This window comes from Thalassophryne amazonica, chromosome 17, assembly GCF_902500255.1.
Source record: "Thalassophryne amazonica chromosome 17, fThaAma1.1, whole genome shotgun sequence".
Lineage (NCBI taxonomy): Eukaryota > Metazoa > Chordata > Actinopteri > Batrachoidiformes > Batrachoididae > Thalassophryne > Thalassophryne amazonica.
Window position 1 is genome coordinate 22,467,130 of NC_047119.1, and position 22,182 is coordinate 22,489,311.

Consider the following 22,182-nt stretch of genomic DNA (forward strand, 5'->3'; position numbering starts at 1 on the left):
TGAATGTCCTTGAGTGGTCCAGCCAGAGCCCAGACCTGAATCTGATTGAACATCTCTGCAGAGATCTGAAAATGGCTGTGCACCGACGCTTCCCATCCAACCTGATGAATCTTGAGAGGTGCTGCAAAGAGGAATGGGCAAAAGTGCCCAAAGATAAGTGCACCAAGCTTGTGGCATCATATTCAAGAAGACCTGAGGCTCTAATTGCTGCCAAAAGCGCATCAATAAAGTATTTGACAAAGGGTGTGAATACTTACGCACATGTGATTTCTGAGTTTTTTTTATTTGTAATGAATTTGTAAAAAAAAAAAGAAAAAAAAAAGAAGAAAACTATTTAATGTCGTTATTATGGGGGTCTGAGTAGAAATTTGAGGGGAAAATGAATTTCATCCATTTTGGAATGAGGCTGTAACATGAAATGTGGAAAAAGTGAAGCACTGTGAATACTTTCTGGACGCTGTATATTCTGTCCAAGAAAAGCACAATTATGAAATTAAAAGGCAAGTGACAATGATGTTCCATGAATTCAATCTTTTATTTAAACTCTTATTTTCAAAGCAAAATATGCCATGAAATTACCACCGCTGAAATATAATATGTAATATAATATAGATCCAGTCTCCTGGCTTAGAAGAGGCAAGGTATAGTATCACCGTGTTTTTCTTCACTTCTTCCAATCAGACAAGTTATTTCTTCTTTTTTTTTTGGGGGGGGGGGGGGGGCATAAAAAAAATTACAAGATATAATTTAATACAAAGGTTCCAGTCAAGCACACAAATAAAATGACAAATTAAAGTGACAACTATGATTATGCACACTGGTACAAGAGGTTTATCAACCTACCCAAATTTAAGCAGTTGCCTCAAGTTAACAGAGAGAAAAATGGAAATAATGGACACACGGAAGTCAAATAAATGAGCTGCAACCTGCAATGAAATCACACAAATCTGTGATGCAAACTGTTAATAACATCTATGGCCTTAAATAAAGCTTTAATCAAACTACAATTCAGTGTACTGGAGCTTGGCTGCCAATCGTCAGCTATAGGCTCATGGATCTTTTAAAAACAAAACTGGCTGCCTAATGACCCTCTCAGCTAAAGAGAGAACTTTGTGACCTGCTCTGTGTCTACACACTTTATTTAGCAAAACAAAAACAATTTGTACTGATGCACGATACTCAAGGGAACAATGGTTGATCAAAACAAAACAAAAACACAAGTATTCATGAGACATGAAATTCATGCATGTCGTATCTTCTAAGAAATGTGGGCTGGCTACACTGTGAGGTCAAACATGTGGAAGCATTCAGTGCAGGTGTAACATATGATATGTAGGTGCATATTTTAACTGACCTTTATTTATAAGCAGGAAAAATGTGGGATTATCCCTCGCTAGTGTCCTGAGCTCAGAGAGACGGAACTCAGCATGTGCTGCAGGTGAAACCGCTCAGATGGTAAATTTGCTGCAGGACTGATTGCGTAATAGAAGGTGCTGCTGAAGCTTCACAGAAGAATTATTGATATGAGTAAAGTGGGGTGGAGGGGGAGCACAGTAAAACAAACACCATGCTGTACGAGGCACTTTTGAAGCGGCGCGCACATAATACAAAAGGTAATGCATTCGCACACACGCCGTCAGAGTTGCTCTTTGCACTGAACCGAGATGGAGATGCACAGTCTGCTGCAGGAGGGTTTCAGCCGGAGTCCATGCTGAACAGCTCAATACCGTGGGGGCTCCAGTGCAGACCGACTCCGGCGTTGAAGACCAACGACCACACGTAGGGGATGAAGAAGTCCTCTGGCTGGTCTTCCTCCACATACTTAAACTTTAGCTCTGGAAACTTCTGTAGAAAGAGACATGAAAAGAAACTTGCTGAGATGCATCCAGGACTAAATTTAAGAGCAATAATAATAAAACGCTAACGTTCTGAGATGACTCTGTACCGCACATTAGATGTACGCCACAACCTAGGGTTTGGTGAAAATCAATGTCAGTAGTAAAACTTTGGGAAGAGAGGATGGGCCGATGCATGAGGATGGCCAATATCATGTAGATGGGAATGCCAATTTCAATAAAATGTTCTTCACAAAAAGTTCACAAATTAAAAAAAAAAAAAAAAAAAATCTATCACTAATAACTCACCTGTGTCCCCCTTTTTTAAAAATCCTTTTTGCATTCATTAAATATGTTAATATACAAGTATATATATATATATATATATATATGCACACTTTTGCAGAGTTGTGTGTACGAGGTGCTTCAGAGGGCTCTAACAATTTTAAATTCCCATTCTGATGACTAATATGTTATTTCAATACTTTTATCATAAAGTTGCTTTGGTTTGATTTAGTTTGGTTCAAATGTGGCAGATATACTTCATCATTAAAGCTCTTTCTGTGCAAGAGCTGTTTTGGATACATGAAGCTGACAAATGAAAGTTACAGTAAAAATACACTCAGCCGAACAGCAAGATGGACTGCATTTCTATAGCTAAGCTCAGAGCACTTTAAGATGACACCTCTCATTCATCTATTCTCACACACTGACAGTGATGTCAGCATGTTGTCCTGCAAGATGCTCAACTACACACTGGAAGCAATTTGGGGATTACAGACCTTGCTTACGGGCAGTTTGGTAAGTGACCTGTCTGACGAGGAATCAAACAGAGCACCTCCCCAAAGACATCTGATCCAAGATGACACATGCTGTGTGTGTGTGTGTGTGTGTGTGTGTGTGTGTGTGTGTGTGTGTGTGTGTGTGTGTGTGTGTGTGTGTGTGTGTGTGTGTGTGTGTGTGTGTGTGTGTGTGTGTGTGTGTGTGTGTGTGTGGTGTGTGTGTGTGTGTGTGTGTGTGTGGTGTGTGTGTGTGTGTGTGTGTGTGTGTGTGTGTGTGTGTGGTGTGTGTGTGTGTGTGTGTGTGTGTGTGTGTGTGTGTGTGTGTGTGTGTGTGTGTGTGTGTGTGTGTGTGTGTGTGTGTGTGTGTGTGTGTGTGTGTGTGTGTGTGTGTGTGTGTGTGTGTGTGTGTGTGTGTGTGTGTGTGTGTGTGTGGTGTGTGTGTGTGTGTGTGTGTGTGTGTGTGTGTGGTGTGTGTGTGTGTGTGTGTGTGTGTGTGTGTGTGTGTGTGTGTGTGTGTGTGTGTGTGTGTGTGTGTGTGTGTGTGTGTGTGTGTGTGTGTGTGTGTGTGTGTGTGTGTGTGTGTGTGTGTGTGTGTGTGTGTGTGTGTGTGTGTGTGTGTGTGTGTGTGTGTGTGTGTGTGTGTGTGTGTGTGTGTGTCTGAGAGGCTTATAGAGGAAAAGCCAGTATTTGTCATCTTAGACCTTATGTTTAGATTTAATATTTTTTTTTTTTTAGGTGAACTTTTCACTTGAGATAAAAAAACAACCTTAATTTAAGCAGCTACAGTACCAGTCAAACATTGGACCAGTATTGCACACAGTGTACATCTGTGGGCCAAGCTGCCTCAAAGTAAGCCACGTCTTGTTGCCACTGATCATGTGAAAATATCATTAGAAGTATCTGGCAACATGGAAAAGATCACAACAGATGTACATGTCTGTTCAGTGATGACAAGAAGCAGTTTACTGAGATATTTAGCTGTATAGTAAATGGTAAATGGACTGCATTTATATAGCGCTTTTCCATCTGCATCAGACGCTCAAAGCACTTTACAATTATGCCTCACCTTCACCCCGATGTCAGGGTGCTGCCTTACAAGGTGCTCGCTACACACCGGGAGCAAAAGGGGATTAAGGACCTTGTCCAAGGGCCCTTCGTGATTTTCCAGTCAGGCGGGGACTTGAACCGAGGATCTTCTGGTGTCACGCCCAACACCTTAACCACTAGACCACTACCTCCCCCAAGCATATTGTGCATAGGTGTTTAGTCTGTACCAGTGTTAGCACTGTAGTCTAGCTGACATTATATGTAATTTTTTAGACTAAAATTATACAACCGTTTGAAAATTATCCTTTCCTGGAGCACAGTTACTGAAGAGATAAATATTCGGATTTTGAACAGCGCCACTAAAAACCAGGAACTTCCCGGCGAGTCCCGACACTGGACTAGAAGGAGGAAGTGGCTTCACCACTGGAACCATTATCTTAATAGTTGCATTAATTTATAGATTTTTACAGGCTAGTGACAGCCCCGTTTCCACTGAGAAGTTGAGGTTGGTGATGCACGTTCTTTTATAAGTATCAGAATGGTTAATTCTCACCAAAAGAATCCTTTTGATTGGCAGGTGGAGCACTTTTATTGAGGAGCACGCTTGCATGGTGTCTGCGGCTTCTCCACAGTCTTAACTTGCAGTGCAAACAGGAGAGACTCGAACCATCAGACACAATGAATGGATTACGCCTGTAGCTGACCGTGCCGGTCGCGGATCTACTCATTTTCAACTTACCATCATGGACCTTTCTTCAGCCAGGACAACAAATTAAATTATCAGATGTTTTCATCAGACTGAAGATGATCTCACTGAAATGGACAGGTAAGACTATATTATTTTCTCCTTGTGTGAATGGTTTTAATATTTAATAATGATGTGTTACGCTACTAACGTACAGTACACTAACTGTATTCAAGAAGGAAACAATATTTATTTTAAAAATAGCTGATATTTTCAGTCCCTTGTGACATTTTTCAGATTTGAATGTACCAGTTTATCAGAGAAAAAAAATCATAAATAAAAAATCCACACCATCACTTTTTTCTGATGTGACAGATAGTAAAAGCATATTTTTTAATCAGTTGATTAGACCAAAGAGCAGGCAAAAAAGTATCATCTACACTCGCATGCCGAAATCGCCTGCAGTATTTATTTATTTTATAATCACCATTCTGTGTTCTGAACTCTGCCAATATCGTCACTGTTGAACGTTTTCCTCCAAGGTTTAGTCTCCCTCACTGTGGTCTAAATAAGGCTCAAAACCATAAGGCTGTGTCTTCCAAGGTTTATTCAGACACACGTCAGACAGGACATTTAAAAAAAAAAAAAAAAAATCCAAAAGCAGCTCAAACTCTGCCATAATTACAACTGATTTGGGCTTGAATTAGCAGGTGCCGTTCTGGTGATGATGTAGCAACAATATGGCCGGGGCTGAGGGCTGAAATAGAGCACAGGCTTCAGACAGCTGTTTATCCTTCACCTGAGCACAAACCAACTTTTACTGCTCAGGATTTTTTTTTTTTTAAATATCAACATTTCATTATTTTTTGTGATTATATGTGCACATTTTTTGGTGTCACCTACAATTTAATCCCCTAGTTGCTCCCGGTGTTGAGTGAGTGCCTTGTATGGCAGCACCCTGACATCGGGGTGAGTGTGAGGCATTATTGTAAAGTGCTTTGAGAGTCTGATGCAGATGGAAAAACGCTATATAAAATGCAGTCCATTACCATTTACCAATGTACCAATTAAAACAGTTTTGTAATGAGGGAAAAGTTTAACCCAAGATCTAAAATTAAGCTCCAGGTTAAAAAATCCCAAAGTTCCCCTTTAAGATCACTGGAGGTGCTGTTTTACAGGAGAGTTATCTTGTCGAGGGCACTCAGTAATTACATTTCAGTGGGTACAGTAGCACTCAGACAGATGTAATTCCATCTGTCTGCAGGGTACATTTTGTTACAGCTCCTGCAGGACAGGGTAGTACACTTGTGGCCCAAAACACTTGCCTCAAAAACTTGCTAATGTGTTAACATCACCTCTTAACCTCAACTAGTACCTGGATATCAATATCCAGTGTTTCCTGCATAAGACAGTCAGACTTCACATGTAGTTTTTCCAAGAAAAAGTAGAGCTGGTAGATGGCCTGTCAAAATGTAGATCAAATCCTGCTGAAGACTGTGTCCTTCCACAAGACAATTCATCTGGATTATCCCAGTTCAACTGGCTGTATATGGGTATCAGCCTTGGCTGGGGAAGTAACCTGTGCTGGACTGGTCGTAGACTCTATTCCACTTCATGCTACAGAATGTGGAAATAAGTGCGGGCACTAATTGGTCTCAGGGCCTATATGGAACTTACTTCTACTCATTTTCAATAAGAATTCATTTTTCCAACCTAAAGCCTGGGCCACACCACCATGACTACTAAAGAAATTGTGCTTCTTGTGTTTGTACAACAGTCCACAGCAGTCTGACTTTCAGTGACTAAGCATTTTTTTCTGACATGGCATAACTGAGCATTAACAGGTGAGACAAAAAAATCATTTAGAAGCTGCTGATGAAGTAGCACCAGAAGGTGATTAACCTCCCTGCTGAAGCTGGCCCTTGATCTAATGGATGGAATTTGCACAGGGAGAGAAATCCATAATTGGGCCATAGATGGTAGAAATGATCTTGCATAGCTGACAAGGTTTGATCTTGGGACTTCCACTGCCAGGTCATGGATCTCACAGACCGTTGCAACCTGGGGTCATGGACATGGATGTTTTGCATCAGCTGGCATAATAACTCAGGGGCATCCCTGTAGAACGTACAATGGAAGAGGGTAGCTCCTCCAACTGCCCTCAGCAGCTCAGCGGCTGAATACGATGATCTGCAGGTTGCACCAATCCAAGCACTGCTAGCATATTCCATTTTTGAACATATCATGGCCTTGGAGATGATAGCTCTCTGGGCAGGTAGAATTGTGGGCCTAAAGCAACGACAAATAGTTTTCCTAAAAACAAACAATCTTACTAACCTGAAAGTATTTTGCACACACAACAGAACACAGAAGTTGAAATAGGAACTCAAGTCACATAAAAGTCCCCAGAGTCAACAGGGAGAGAAGTGTGCTGTAGTTTTTGTACTGCTGTTACAGAGGTGACAATGCTGCAAAAGTTGAAAAAGAAGGCATTGGAATATGCCTTTGTGCCCAGTTCGTACAACCAGAACCAGTCCCGCATGCTAACAAACACGTCTTTTCTCTCTTGACTGCCACCAATCCTCCATTTGTCATTTACGTATGTTAAGAAGAGTCACACAAACGTATAGTCACATGACTGAAAATGGCAATATAAGATGCTAAATAACTGAAAAGCAAATGTCTTCATATGCTTGTCCACATGGATGCGAAAAGTACCAGCTTTATCCAACTATGATTGAACCTATTTAATTGGAGCGACAGCCTACAACGCAATGGATTAGCACTGGTACCACAGTCTCTTGTGCAAAGAGACTGGTAGCGTGTTTTTGAAAACATGGTTGTGATTGGTCCATCTGATACATCGGCCACTATTGGCTATCCCGCCACGCTCTGTGATTGGCTGTGGCGTAACCGCCGAAAATGTGAGAAACAAACCAAAACACTTGAAAAGTGAGACAATCTAGTTGCAAAATGTTGCAAATGTCGGGGGTGGGAGTTTATCTCACCCCTGTCAAACCAAAATGGAAACCAGGTATTTGCTTTGTGTGTCTGGAATTCACACGGCAACCGAAAACATTTGGAGGTTTGAAACATTGTAAACAAAGGCTGCAGACAATCAGAGAGCGAGGTGTCTCAGCCAATCAGCAAAATGTCAGAATCCTGACTAAAAGTCACGTGACCAAATAACCCGATACTGACTCCTTTGCCTTGGCTGGAGGAGTGGAACCAACTTACGCAATGGATCATCTTTAAATCATAACTGTTGGGAATGTTCAAACTGCTGCCGTGCCTCACCCTGTTGTGAGCAGTTGAGGAGGCGTGCTCTCAGCTTTAGTATAAGTAAAGTTATACAAAATAGTGACATGTATATAAAGTAAATGTGCTACAAATAAAAACAGCCTTTACAGTTCATTCTGTGCTACGTCCTATAAAGAAGTGCTGAGTTATGTTATTACTTGGTAATAGTCACTGGACTCTACAAGGCCTCACTTTGAATCAGTATGTACGGTTAATGAAAAAAAAATGCTCTCAGTGCCAGACTGGGAGCGTTTGGTTGTTACATTGTCAGACTGTTGACTTTTAATGATGATAATGCAAGAACCTGATCTGAAAGCAAAAATACATAATTTGGTTATGATTAAATAAATAAATTCAGGGACAGGCCAATATTTCAACCTGCCCACAGAGATTATTTATCATGTCAGCAAACACAAGTTCACGAGCCAGCCCGAACCAACAACTCACCTAACAGCAGGTAGGCAGAAAAGAAGCAGCATCAATAATACAACACTACTTCATTATATTCTGCTGTTGCCGCACGCATGTATATGTACCCATGCAGCCAGGAATCAGTCTGTGGTGAAAGCCAGACGCCGACGGCCTTTATGTGACGGTCTCAGTCAGGTCTATTGAGTTCGGGCCGGCTCTATTCACAGCCACACTATCAGTATCATAATGACAGAGATGGAGGGGCTGCAGGGTCACAGACCATATGCTGGGCTGCTCAGACCAGACCACACACACCAGCGCCATTGTGCAAGCTAGACACAATGCAGGCGCTGCCTTTATCTGCCATTTGTGTGTGTAGACAAGCTTACTAACTCATCAAATGTTCATACGACAACAATTGTGACAGGTTCACTTTCACTCGTAGCATAAAACATGCAGGTACAGCCTAATGGTTTTCTTTTTTTTGTTCTCCCTGAAATGATTTTAAAATCCAAATGAGTTTGTTGTCATGTAGCAGATGCTTTTCCGAACTACAATGTACAGTATTAAACAGAACAAGTCATCAGCTAATGCTGGTACTGTCAGTCAGAATACACGTCTTCATGCAACACAGATGTAGACGTATTAATTAGAAAATTACTTCATCAACAACCAAAGAGAACAAGTACAAACACGCACATGCATGCATGCTATGTATATATATATAATGATTTCCGAACTACAATGTACAGTATTAAACAGAACAAGTCATCAGCTAATGCTGGTACTGTCAGTCAGAATACACGTCTTCATGCAACACAGATGTAGACGTATTAATTAGAAAATTACTTCATCAACAACCAAAGAGAACAAGTACAAACACGCACATGCATGCATGCTATGTATATATATATAATGATGATAATGCAAGAACCTGATCTGAAAGCAAAAGTACTTAATTTGGTTATGAATAAATAAATAAATTCTGTGGGCAGGTTGAAATATTGGCCTATATTTAAATGACAAATTATATATATATATATATATATACACACACACACACAGATTCATACTTTTGTCATTTATTCTCTGTAAGCATGTGAGGGAGGAGGATGATGACAAACAATTACTTTGTGCAAAAACTCTAAGTTAGTCAGATCAATAGTTTTTAAGCTATGCAGGCAGTCAAACAGAATTACAATATCACAAAACTGTCTTTGGGGGCATGGCGATGGTAAATAGCTTTTAATGAGAAACGCTGTTAGTCCAGTGTCACATCAGTACATCTGGGAGTAAATAATCCCACAAGCTCTCAAGAAAATGATCAGGACGGGAAAATTATGCATACTGCAGCACTTTAACAGATACATTTTTTTTTTTTTTTTTTTTTTTTTTTTTTTTTTTTTTTACAAATTGCCTTCTGAAGTTGTGTCTTCAGCAGAAAAAAATAATAAACCTAAACAACAGGAAAATCAAGTCCCCTGTGCAAATCTGAAGGAGAGGAGATAGCGGTACATAATAAAAAAAATAAAACACGAAGAACCTCTGGATGCTTTTAATCATTTTCTGTCTAAACAACATACTCAAAAATAAAGACTAATTATTCAACATAGAATAAATGTAAATCTAAAGAATATTTGGATCAACTGACAAAAAAAAGAGACATTCTCAGCTTCAAATTGTATCAGACTATTTTCTTTCAAATTACAGATTTTTCAGAAAGGTTATCAGCAACACAACAAGCCAAGACGTTCGATTAACTTTTGTGACATTGCAAAATATGCAGTGTCCAATCACAGAAAGATTTAGAATTGTTTAGCAAACTTGTAAAAAAAAAGTAAGACCCTTCGGCTGCTCCCGTGTTTGCACTCGGGGTTGCCACAGCAAATCCAAGGTGGAACTGCATGTTGAACTGGCACAAGTTTTACGCCTGATACCCTTCCTGATGAAACTCCACATTACATGGAGAAAGGTGGCAGGAATGGGATTTGAACCGGGAACCTTCTGCACTGAAACCAAGTGCATTAACCACTTGTCCACCTAGCAAAACTTGTTTAAAAAAAAAAAAAAAAAAAAAAAAGCAACAGCGACCTTTGGCACAAAATGTACATGTGTCCGTTTTGTCACAAAGGTGCCAAATGTTTTTATTTTGTTTTTTAAATCTACAAAACATATTTACCAGTGCACATTGAACGCTTGGGAAATTGTATATGCAGCCATGCACACACACACAAAAAAACTGATTGGCCCACCAACCCATCAAGCAAATCTGCTAATCTATGGGCAAATTACAGAAACAGACTTTAAAATTTAAAGCCCTGTAAGAAAGGACATCATCAGGAATTGAGGAAGCTATACTTTAGCCTGTAGGCTATCTTGTGCCATCATTAGATTTATATCAGGATTGCAATGTGGTGAAATGATGTGCTTGGGCTAACCTTTATATATACATACACATATATGTGTATACATACACACATATATATATATACATACACATATGTGTATATATACACATATATATATGAATATGAGAGAGAGAGAGAGACACACATATATAGAAAGTGAACCTGTCACAATTGTTGTCATATATACAACCCCTGGCAAAAATTATGGAATCACTGGCCTCGGAGGATGTTCATTCAGTTGTTTAATTTTGTAGAAAAAAAGCAGATCACAGACATGACACAAAACTAAAGTCATTTCAAATGGTAACTTTCTGGCTTTAAGAAACAGTATAAGAAATCAGGAAAAAAAATTGTGGCAGTCAGTAACGGTTACTTTTTTTAGACCAAGCAGAGGGAAAAAAATATGGACTCACTCAATTCTGAGGAAAAAATTATGGAATCATGAAAAACAAAAGAACGCTCCAACACATCACTAGTATTTTGTTGCACCACCTCTGGCTTTTATAACAGCTTGCAGTCTCTGAGGCATGGACTTAATGAGTGACAAACAGTACTCTTCATCAATCTGGCTCCAACTTTCTCTGATTGCTGTTGCCAGATCAGCTTTGCAGGTTGGCGCCTTGTCATGGACCATTTTCTTCAACTTTCACCAAAGATTTTCAATTGGATTAAGATCCGGACTATTTGCAGGCCATGACATTGACCCTAAGTGTCTTTTTACAAGGAATGTTTTCACAGTTTTTGCTCTATGGCAAGATGCATTATCATCTTGAAAAATGATTTCATCATCCACAAACATCCTTTCAATTGATGGGATAAGAAAAGTGTCCAAAATATCAATGTAAACTTGTGCATTTATTGATGATGTAATGACAGCCATCTCCCCAGTGCCTTTACCTGACATGCAGCCCCATATCATCAATGACTGTGGAAATTTACATGTTCTCTTCAGGCAGTCATCTTTATAAATCTCATAGGAACGGCACCAAACAAAAGTTCCAGCATCATCACCTTGCCCAATGCAGATCCGAGATTCATCACTGAATATGACTTTCATCCAGTCATCCACAGTCCACGATTGCTTTTCCTTAGCCCATTGTAACCTTGTTTTTTCTGTTTAGGTGTTAATGATGGTTTTCGTTTAGCTTTTCTGTATGTAAATCCCATTTCCTTTAGGCGGTTTCTTACAGTTCGGTCACAGACGTTGACTCCAGTTTCCTCCCATTCGTTCCTCATTTGTTTTGTTGTGCATTTTCGATTTTTGAGACATATTGCTTTAAGTTTTCTGTCTTGACGCTTTGATGTCTTCCTTGGTCTACCAGTATGTTTGCCTTTAACAACCTTCCCATGTTGTTTGTATTTGGTCCAGAGTTTAGACACAGCTGACTTTGAACAACCAACATCTTTTGCAACATTGCATGATGATTTACCCTCTTTTAAGAGTTTGATAATCCTCTCCTTTGTTTCAATTGACATCTCTCGTGTTGGAGCCATAATTCATGTCAGTCCACTTGGTGCAACAGCTGTCCAAGGTGTGATCACTCCTTTTTAGATGCAGACTAACGAGCAGATCTGATTTGATGCAGGCATTAGTTTTGGGGATGAAAATTTACAGGGTGATTCCATAATTTATTCCTCAGAATTGAGTGAGTCCATATTGTTTTCCCTCTGCTTGGTCTAAAAAAGTAACCGTTACTGACTGCCACAATTATTTTTCCTGATTTCTTATAGTGTTTCTTAAAGCCAGAAAGTTGCCATTTCAAATGACTTTAGTTTTGTGTCATGTCTGTGATCTGCTTTTTTCTACAAAATTAAACAACTGAATGAACATCCTCTGAGGTCCGTGATTCCATAATTATTGCCAGGGGTTGTATATAGACATATATAGACATTTTTGTTCAGAAATAGTGACATTTTTACTCACTAATGTAAAATACAAAGCAATGGGACCCACCCACAGGCCGCTCTGCAAGCCAACACTCTCCTCCAAATTGGACCGAGCATGAATACATTTGAAAATAAGGCTGCAGGGGAGTCTTGGATATCATTTCATGCCTCACAGCCAAGATGTCCTTTCCAGGCCCCAGTGCCTTCTGGGAAAGCGTCTGAGTGAACAGTGCAGCCGCCTCCCCTCTACAGCGTTATCTTTATCCCTGTCTATACCATGGTAGCTTCCTCTCTGTACATACCGTATCTCGCCTGACCCTCGCTCTCCCACCACTGTTTTGTTCTCAGTCTGGCAGCTGTCTGGGTCTCCTTGGACCGGCCTCATATCAGTTAGCCGTGGGTCCTGGCAGGTCAGGCCTTCGCCCCTCAGCGCAGACTGACTGGCTGACCTCATATCTTCAATCAGAACTCTGTGTTCCTTTCTATCCATGCCACACTGCTGTGCCATCAGAGCCCAGCCAGACAGCGAGGAATGTGGCTTGACAGCAAACATGTACTGTACTTGTAAACACTCACACGTGCACAGACACACAAGCAAAGAAATACTAAAAAAAAACAAAAAAACAACCATACTAAACCAAGTACCAAAGACATCAGGCCAACATCTTCGGTTACTGGTGAGCATCCAGGTCTTACAACTGTATAATAAAACCAGAATCACCAGGATTCTAAAGACTCTGACCCTCATTTCCTCCAAAGGTATTGATATCACGATTACACCCCTCTGACCACCGACTTCATGACTCCACAGGATCTTCGCCGTCGTCTGTCTATCTCATAGGCTGAGCTCCCGGAGACATGAATATCACTGCTGAAGTAAAATCTCTCAAGGAGTTTAACAGTGTCATCACATACAGACATGCTGCTGATAGCCAAGTCCGGGAAGTCGTTAAAAGCCTGGATCAAGACAACACAATCACAATTCCAGACAGTCCGACTCCTCGCTCAGCATTTTGGGCTCTGTCACCAGGATATCCACCGACTCCACAAAGATCACAGCATCATCTGGAAAGTCAAGATTAGTGAGCAGCAAAGAGACTCAAGTCACTGGCCTCAAGGACATAACCCAACACCCTGTCCATGCAAATAATGAACAGAAGAACAACTCCCTGATGAACACCAAATTTTACTGGGATGTAGAGCTGCAATGATTAATCAATTCGTAAGAGGATGTACTACTACTACTACTACTACTTTATGTAGTTTTACCAGTTAGTTCCAGTTTTTCTTTTGGTTTAGTTCTTTTTTTTTTCTTTTAGTCATTCTGAGACTAGTCATTCTGCTGTTTAGTTAATTTTTTTCTTTTTTGTTTTAATGCAGTTTTCTGTATTTTTCTTTATTATCCTATCTTTTTTATTATTATTTGTCATAATTAGTATTTATTTATTTATTATTTTTATTACTATTATATTTACTATTATCATTATTATCATTATTCTTATTATTATTATTATTATTATTATAGAAACTTTTGGATTATTATCTCTATTATTATTTATTTGTTTGTTTTTTATTATTTTTTATTAATATTACAAACACTATACCTGTAACCACGATTGTCTCTTGACTTGTAAAGATGACAGTGGAAATAAGCATTTATGCTTTCAAGTGTTATCCTGGTTTATAATGTCATATTTACGTTTTGTGTTTGTATGCATTATTTACCGAATAAACAAATCAAATCAAATGCCAGCTACTTCATTTTGGTAACTGATTAATCATTCTGAGTCATCTTTTAAACACCCAAATTATGTGTTTTCAGATTCTTAAATGTGAATGCTTTATGGGGAAAGACTTTATATGTTGGGATTTTTCAAAAACCTGCAAAATAAAGACTTTGTATGACAAAATATGTGCATGGTATTGTCAAATTTATGATTCTGAATTACTAAAAATATAATCAATAATAACTGACTAATGAGAAAATACTCAAATTAATAACAACAACTTTTTAATTAACCAATTTTTAAAAAATTTGCAGGACTAGAAAGAATACTCAGGCATACACTGCTGCCAAAATGTTTGTGTACCACTGAAATTTTACATGTTCAAATTTTGTAATGACATTGAATAAAAATAAATAATTCAGGCTAAATCTAACGTCTTAAACGTGAAATAAATTGAATAAAAAAATATAAAAGCCAAAACAAAAGTGAATAAGTATACGTTTGAGTATAACTAAATAATCACTTTTACAGCCACTTTTCTACAGACAACTCAGGGCATTGATACATGATCATTTCAGTTATTGTCTTGGACTTCATCAATCCTGAAGAAATACAAACAATATGGTGTGTGGCAAATCTGTCTGTTCCATACAAGAAATACAAGAAAACTGATTACATCTAGGCTGGAGCCTCTCATGTGTCTGCTGGCCAACTGCTGCTGAAATTTAGTGTCTTCTTTATAAGAAAATCTTTCTCTGCTCAACTCCACCATGAAGCTGTGAGTGGTGATCCAATAGGCAAAAGTTGTACAATTTCTCCAAACACAGCCACAGAAGCCAGTAACTACTTCAGAGTTATCAAGGGTGTCTTGATGGCTTCCCTCACTAATCTCCTCCTTGCAAGTTTCCTCCATTTTTGAGTACTGCCTCCTCTGGCTATCATAACAATTTTATATGACTGTTTTGGCACGATCGAGTCAAGATAGGATTTGTACTAGCACAAAATGTTCTCGGTCACAGTCTCACATTGGTACAACCCCTGGCAAAAATTATGGAATCATCGGCCTCAGAGGATGTTCATTCAGTTGTTTAATTTTGGAGAAAAAAGCAGATCACAGACATGACACAAAACTAAAGTCATTTCAAATGGCAACTTTCTGGCTTTAAGAAACACTATAAAAAAATCAGGAAAAAAAATTGTGGCAGTCAGTAATGGTTACTTTTTTAGACCAAGCAGAGGGAAAAAAAAAATGGAATCACTCAATTCTGAGGAAAAAATTATGGAATCATGAAAAACAAAAGAACGCTCCAACACATCACTAGTATTTTGTTGCACCACCTCTGGCTTTTATAACAGCTTGCAGTCTCTGAGGCATGGACTTAATGAGTGACAAACAGTACTCTTCATCAATCTGGCTCCAACTTTCTCTGATTGCTGTTGCCAGATCAGCTTTGCAGGTTGGAGCCTTGTCATGGACCATTTTCTTCAACTTCCACCAAAGATTTTCAATTGGATTAAGATCCAGACTATTTGCAGGCCATGACATTGACCCTATGTGTCTTTTTGCAAGGAATGTTTTCACAGTTTTTGCTCTATGGCAAGATGCATTATCATCTTGAAAAATGATTTCATCATCCCCAAACATCTTTTCAATTGATGGGATAAGAAAAGTGTCCAAAATATCAACGTAAACTTGTGCATTTATTGATGATGTAATGACAGCCATCTCCCCAGTGCCTTTACCTGACATGCAGCCCCATATCATCAATGACTGTGGAAATTTACATGTTCTCTTCAGGCAGTCATCTTTATAAATCTCATTGGAACAACACCAAACAAAAGTTCCAGCATCATCACCTTGCCCAGTGCAGATTCAAGATTCATCACTGAATATGACTTTCATCCAGTCATCCACAGTCCACGATTGCTTTTCCTTAGCCCATTGTAACCTTGTTTTTTTTCTGTTTAGGTGTTAATGATGGCTTTCGTTTAGCTTTTCTGTATGTAAATCCCATTTCCTTTAGGCGGTTTCTTACAGTTTGGTCACAGACGTTGACTCCAGTTTCCTCCCATTCGTTCCTCATTTGTTTTGTTGTGCATTTCGATTTTTGAGACATATTGCTTTAAGTTTTCTGTCTTGACGCTTTGATATCTTCCTTGATCTACAAGTATGTTTGCCTTTAACAACCTTCCCATGTTGTTTGTATTTGGTCCAGAGTTTAGACACAGCTGACTGTGAACAACCAACATCTTCTGCAACACTGCGTGATGATTTACCCTCTTTTAAGAGTTTGATAATCCTCTCCTTTGTTTCAATTGACATCTCTCGTGTTGGAGCCATGATTCATGTCAGTCCACTTGGTGCAACAGCTCTCCAAGGTGTGATCACTCCTTTTTAGATGCAGACTAACGAGCAGATCTGATTTGATGCAGGTGTTAGTTTTGGGGATGAAAATTTACAGGGTGATTCCATAATTTATTCCTCAGAATTGAGTGATTCCATATTTTTTTCCCTCTGCTTGGTCTAAAAAAGTAACCGTTACTGACTGTCACAAGTTTTTCCTGATTTCTTATAGTGTTTCTTAAAGCCAGAAAGTTGCCATTTGAAATGACTTTAGTTTTGTGTCATGTCTGTGATCTGCTTTTTTTTCTACAAAATTAAACAACTGAATGAACATCCTCCGAGGCCGGTGATTCCATAATTTTTGCCAGGGGTTGTATACACCTCACAGACTTTCAAACTACATCCGAAAATTGTGGGAACAGATTAATGTAGAAAACCTAGCTGCCAAAATCTCACACGGAAATGTCAAATCTCATCTTTTGCCAGGTAGGCTGTTCCCTGTAAGTATAACCGGTTCCATGTAACACAAAGCCTAATCCAACCCTAACCAGTCCACACAACAGTCATGCAGTGTCAGATCTGTGGCCAGACACTGCAAATCCAGGAAGGATTATACAAGTTGATCCATTCAAACCTGTGGTACATTTTTATCTAAAGTTACTGCTTTGATCTTAAAAGGGGTTTTACAGCGAGTAAATGCATTGTGTGCAGACTTCATGTTTACTGTTGGAGAGACTAGCCACCCCAAGAAGCAACCAGTCAACTATCCCAACCCCCATCGCCCCATTTTAAGGAGCCAGAGAGTCTGTAGACTCTTGCTGCTGAATAAGGCAAATTTCAACTCGTCAGGCACAACAACTCATTCCACTCAGCCCGAAACAACACACACACACACACAAAGAACGACAGACGGTTGAGGGACGAGCTACTGAGGGGTGTCCCTGGGGGATTTGCTACTTCTTTCAACCCTTTCTTTCAGTTGAGAACTCATTTACATTTTTGGATCTACATGTAAATGCCTGAAGTTCTTTAAATAGTCTTTTTGTGGGTTTGTGTTCTCACAGACACACACGGCTTCATCAGTAAAACTTAACATCGAGATACAGGTTAAAGCAGCATAACCACACATGGGTGGATAATTACAAAAAATGCTGAAAACAACCTGAATGAATGTACACTATTATTTACAGGTGTTTGTACATTTTTCATTTCAGAATGTGGTTCCCAAATGTTTTTCCTTAAATTCCCCCCAGGGTTCTCTTTGGGGTCCAAAAACTGTTTGACATTGTGTGTAATTAGTGGCAAATCTAATTAGCCAAATAGAAAGTTGAATAGCCACACACTGATTTGAACGAAAAAAAAAGTCAACATGCAATAGCTTATATACATCTGTTCTAACTTCAGCTGACAATATTCTGCTCTGTAGCCTGTGGGCTCCTCTGTGCCGCCCTCTGAACCCTGTCGCTCCATAATACAGTCTGAGATCAGTAGACATTTACTGTGTACCGCCTCATGTTGGGTTGTGGTCAGGGAAGGTTAAAGTGGCCACAGTCCCTTGGGCGACTTTTCTGTGTGGACCCTTAAAATCCCATCATAGTCAAAGAATGCAGGTAAATATTGCTCAATCAAATTATTGCAAACAAGCACTTCACAAGATCCCCGTCCCCCCAAAAGTATGTGAAAATATCAAGTAGGAACCAAACATACTGAGCTTTAATAAAGTACAAGTAATATAAATATAATATAAAATATAAATATTGTCACATCCCATCATGCAATGGGGCAGTTGTAGGTGTGTTATTTGTTGTTATATAACAGCTGAGTAGATCCTTGTCATTTGATTGGTGCATTGTATGTCACGTGACATGGATTATTTGTTCCATAATACCATGCTATTTGGTTCCATACGTTTTGTACATTTGCACGCTGCAAACCCTGCCCACTAGTGGGGATGGCATTAGCTAAACACAGCAGAGTTTGTTTTGGTGACAGACGACAGTGTGAACGAGCTAACTGACGGTGCTAATTCTTCTAACACACACACACACACACACAAAATCCACTACGCCATAAGCCATCTGGAGGCATGAAGAGCTGTTAAGATTCAAGCTTCTCTACTATGGAAACCACCTGGACAACTGAGAGCCTACACAAACAATGAAAGCTCAACAAATTTCTGATGTGATTTTTTGCTGGAGTGAGGAAGTACACCAAGGCTGAATCTCAATTCTACCCCTCAGCCCTTCCGTTTACCCCTTCCCTTCCGTTTTGCGCAGGCACGAGAAACAGAGGGGTGTGTCAATTATCTTTTTGAAGAGAGGCGGAGGGGTAGACGGAGGGCTACCAAACCCTCTAAACGGAGTGAATCTGGATGCACACTCCGTTTAGAGGGGTAGGTGGAGCTTACCGCTGTCTCCACAGAAATAAACATGGCGCCCAGAGCCACACAAATGAAAGTGGCTTTCGTTACAAATGATGCTGTTTAGAAAGTTATAACTTGCCAAAAAACTTTACAGGCAATTGCCTATGACAGCAACATCTATGTTGCTGGATGCATGTTGTGTATATTGTTGTTCTGAGGAATATCGTAACTTCGATCTTATGCTGAGGCGTTAATGCATATACACATGAACACTACACACGAAGCACCTGGTGATGTCAGCGGATCACATCAGAGCGCACGCAGCTTGTCTGCAGGATTATAACAAGAAGTTAAATCTGTTATAAACACACTAACAGCTGCACACAAGAAGGAAAGAACACAACTGTTTTATCAAGCCATGACAAAGTAAACATGATCATCACGGTGGGATCATCATGACGATGTTCATGCATGAGTCACAGGCATGCTTGTGTCAGTGCACCTAAAGAAAGGCAGCGCGCCCCCACCAGAGCACGCACACACACACAAAAAAAAATTTAAAAATTAAAAAAAAAAAAATAAGTGATTCAAAATAAATTTTTTGTTTTTTGGGGAAAAAGTAGTTTCTTTCCCCTTTTCTCTTTTGTTCATCCAAAGAAAGCTGTAATTAGCTGTGACTGTGAAGTAAAAGTTTTTACTTTGACAACCTGACAAAGACAAAATCTGCATACTTTGAGTGACAAATCTTACCAGCATACTTTGATGTGTGCCTGGTACAGAACATACATACAGGTTAGCAGGTCTACAGATGCTCAGATAAATGAGCCTTACTCGCTATCAAATGAGATTGTAATCCGGATCAGTCAGAATTCGATGTGAGTTTAGTTGCTACGTGTGAACTACAGAGTGACACTGACAGCAGTCATATGACTGTTTCCAAGCGTGTGAATGCATTACTATAGCAACCAATGTGGATGAGAGTTAAATATGGATTGTCACATGGACACACAGATCAGAGCTCATCACTTGCTATATGGTCTAGTTCAAAAATAATGAAGCCTAACTGCTGATTTGCATTGCATTTGTCATGAACAAGCCATTATTGTATTTAGCACCATCCGGATTTATCTGTGAGTCGTGTCTCTTTGACAGGTACTGAAAATTTCATGGAAAAAGTTTGCACGGTTCCAGAGATATGCACGAAATCTACCCCAAAAATAGCACTTTTTTCATCAATTTTGTGTGGCATTGATATTTAGCATTATCATTTAAAGCTGAATGTTAAAGAAATATCCTTGTATTTTGTCAGTTTGTTTGTGCTTCATACTAACACACATTAATACATTTTTGTAAAGGTAGAAATGTCATTTCCTAGAAAAAACATGTTTCTAAAGCAAGGTAAAACTGTCACAAGCGCAACGCTGAGAATAAGTCCTTGATTTGTTTATGTCAAAACCTTAGCTATATCTCCCACTCTGCTTCAATAGAATAATTATATTACTTGTTCAATAATGCCAGGAACTAATGGATAGAAGTTCTTTGTTTCAGGCTTCTGCAGACTAAAGAAGATACCTCCAACTGTTGTCGCAAGCGTTACGCTCTAGCACATTATAGTATATATAAACTGATAATTTCTAGCAATGACTGAACCGAGACCAATAGAAATATTGAAACTCTGATATATAACCATACCTAAAATGATAACATTTCAGAAAAAAGACCACTTTTAAATTTTAATGTTTATGTCACACTTTGGCTTCATTATTTTTGAACTAGGCCCGAATGCAATGCAGACATTCAATCAGTGATACCAGATTTGAATCAGATATACAATAAATCCAGACTGAAGATGTTTGAAAACACACTGAAGGAAAAGTCTTTCACAGAAGAAGGGGAAAAACAAAACAACAGCGGTGAAAACAGAAGTCTGTTCGACCTTGGCGGAGGTATGCACATGCCAAGTAGTTTGTTATTACACACACAAAATGACCAAAACCACCGTAAAAAGCACAGAATTTTGTATCTCATCCACCTTTCCTTACTTCTTTCTTGTCAGGTTTCTCTGTGCAGGCACAACTGGTTGAGATTCTGATACTCCCAAGAGCTTTTGCCGACTGATTATCAAATAATCAATGATTCCACACAGCATGAATCCAACCTATGGATTTTCTCACTGGAGGCTTAAAAGCAGAATGAGCTCATAATGTGAAGGGAAACAAGTGGTAGGTCGACAGCTGTTTGAGCAATGCCACCATCAAATGGTGGACTTTTCCTAAAGGAAGCACTGACCAGGATGTTCTCTTTGCTTCACATCACGCTGACCCTGTGGAGCCTAAAAGCCCTCAGATGGTGGATAGTCAACATGAGACTGAACAGGTGCAAACAGTTCAAATCAAATCAATTTTATTTATATAGTGCCAAATCACAACAAACAGCTGCCCCAAGGCGCTTTATATTGTAAGGCAAGGCCATACAATAATTACGGAAAAACCCCAACGGTCAAAACGACCCCCTGTGAGCAAGCACTTGGCAACAGTGGGAAGGAAAAACTCCCTTTTAACAGGAAGAAACCTCCAGCAGAACCAGGCTCAGGGAGGGGCCGTCTTCTGCTGGGACTGGTTGGGGCTGAGGGAGAGAACCAGGAAAAAGACATGCTGTGGAAGAGAGCAGAGATCAATCACTAATGATTAAATGCAGAGTGGTGCATACAGAGCAAAAAGAGAAAGAAACACTCAGTGCATCACGGGAACCCCCCAGCAGTCTAAGTCTATAGCAGCATAACTAAGGGATGGTTCAGGGTCACCTGATCCAGCCCTAACTATAAGCTTTAGCAAAAAGGAAAGTTTTAAGCCTAATCTTAAAAGTAGAGAGGGTGTCTGTCTCCCTGATCTGAATTGGGAGCTGGTTCCAGAGGAGAGGAGCCTGAAAGCTGAAGGCTCTGCCTCCCATTCTACTCTTACAAACCCTAGGAACTACAAGTAAGCCTGCAGTCTGAGAGCGAAGCACTCTATTGGGGTGATATGGTACTATGAGGTCCCTAAGATAAGATGGGACCTGATTATTCAAAACCTTATAAGTAAGAAGAAGAATTTTAAATTCTATTCTAGAATTAACAGGAAGCCAATGAAGAGAGGCCAATATGGGTGAGATATGCTCTCTCCTTCTAGTCCCTGTAGGTACTCTAGCTGCAACATTTTGAATTAACTGAAGGCTTTTCAGGGAACTTTTAGGACAACCTGATAATAATGAATTACAATAGTCCAGCCTAGAGGAAATAAATGCATGAATTAGTTTTTCAGCATCACTCTGAGACAAGACCTTTCTAATTTTAGAGATATTGCGCAAATGCAAAAAAGCAGTCCTACATATTTGTTTAATATGTGCATTGAATGAC

General features: G+C 39.5%; 1 protein-coding gene across 2 annotated transcripts in view; it reads right to left on the bottom strand.

Annotated features, from left to right (window-relative positions):
* Nucleotides 1–516: 516 nt before the first annotated feature.
* Nucleotides 517–22,182, bottom strand: part of dym (dymeclin) — a 117,940-nt gene continuing 96,274 nt past the window's right edge. For both annotated transcript variants that reach the window (XM_034192258.1, XM_034192257.1), the window contains exon 17: nt 517–1,845. In XM_034192258.1, coding sequence (XP_034048149.1) covers nt 1,696–1,845 — 150 coding nt within the window. In that variant the 3' untranslated portion in view covers nt 517–1,695. The remainder of the gene's footprint in view (nt 1,846–22,182) is intronic.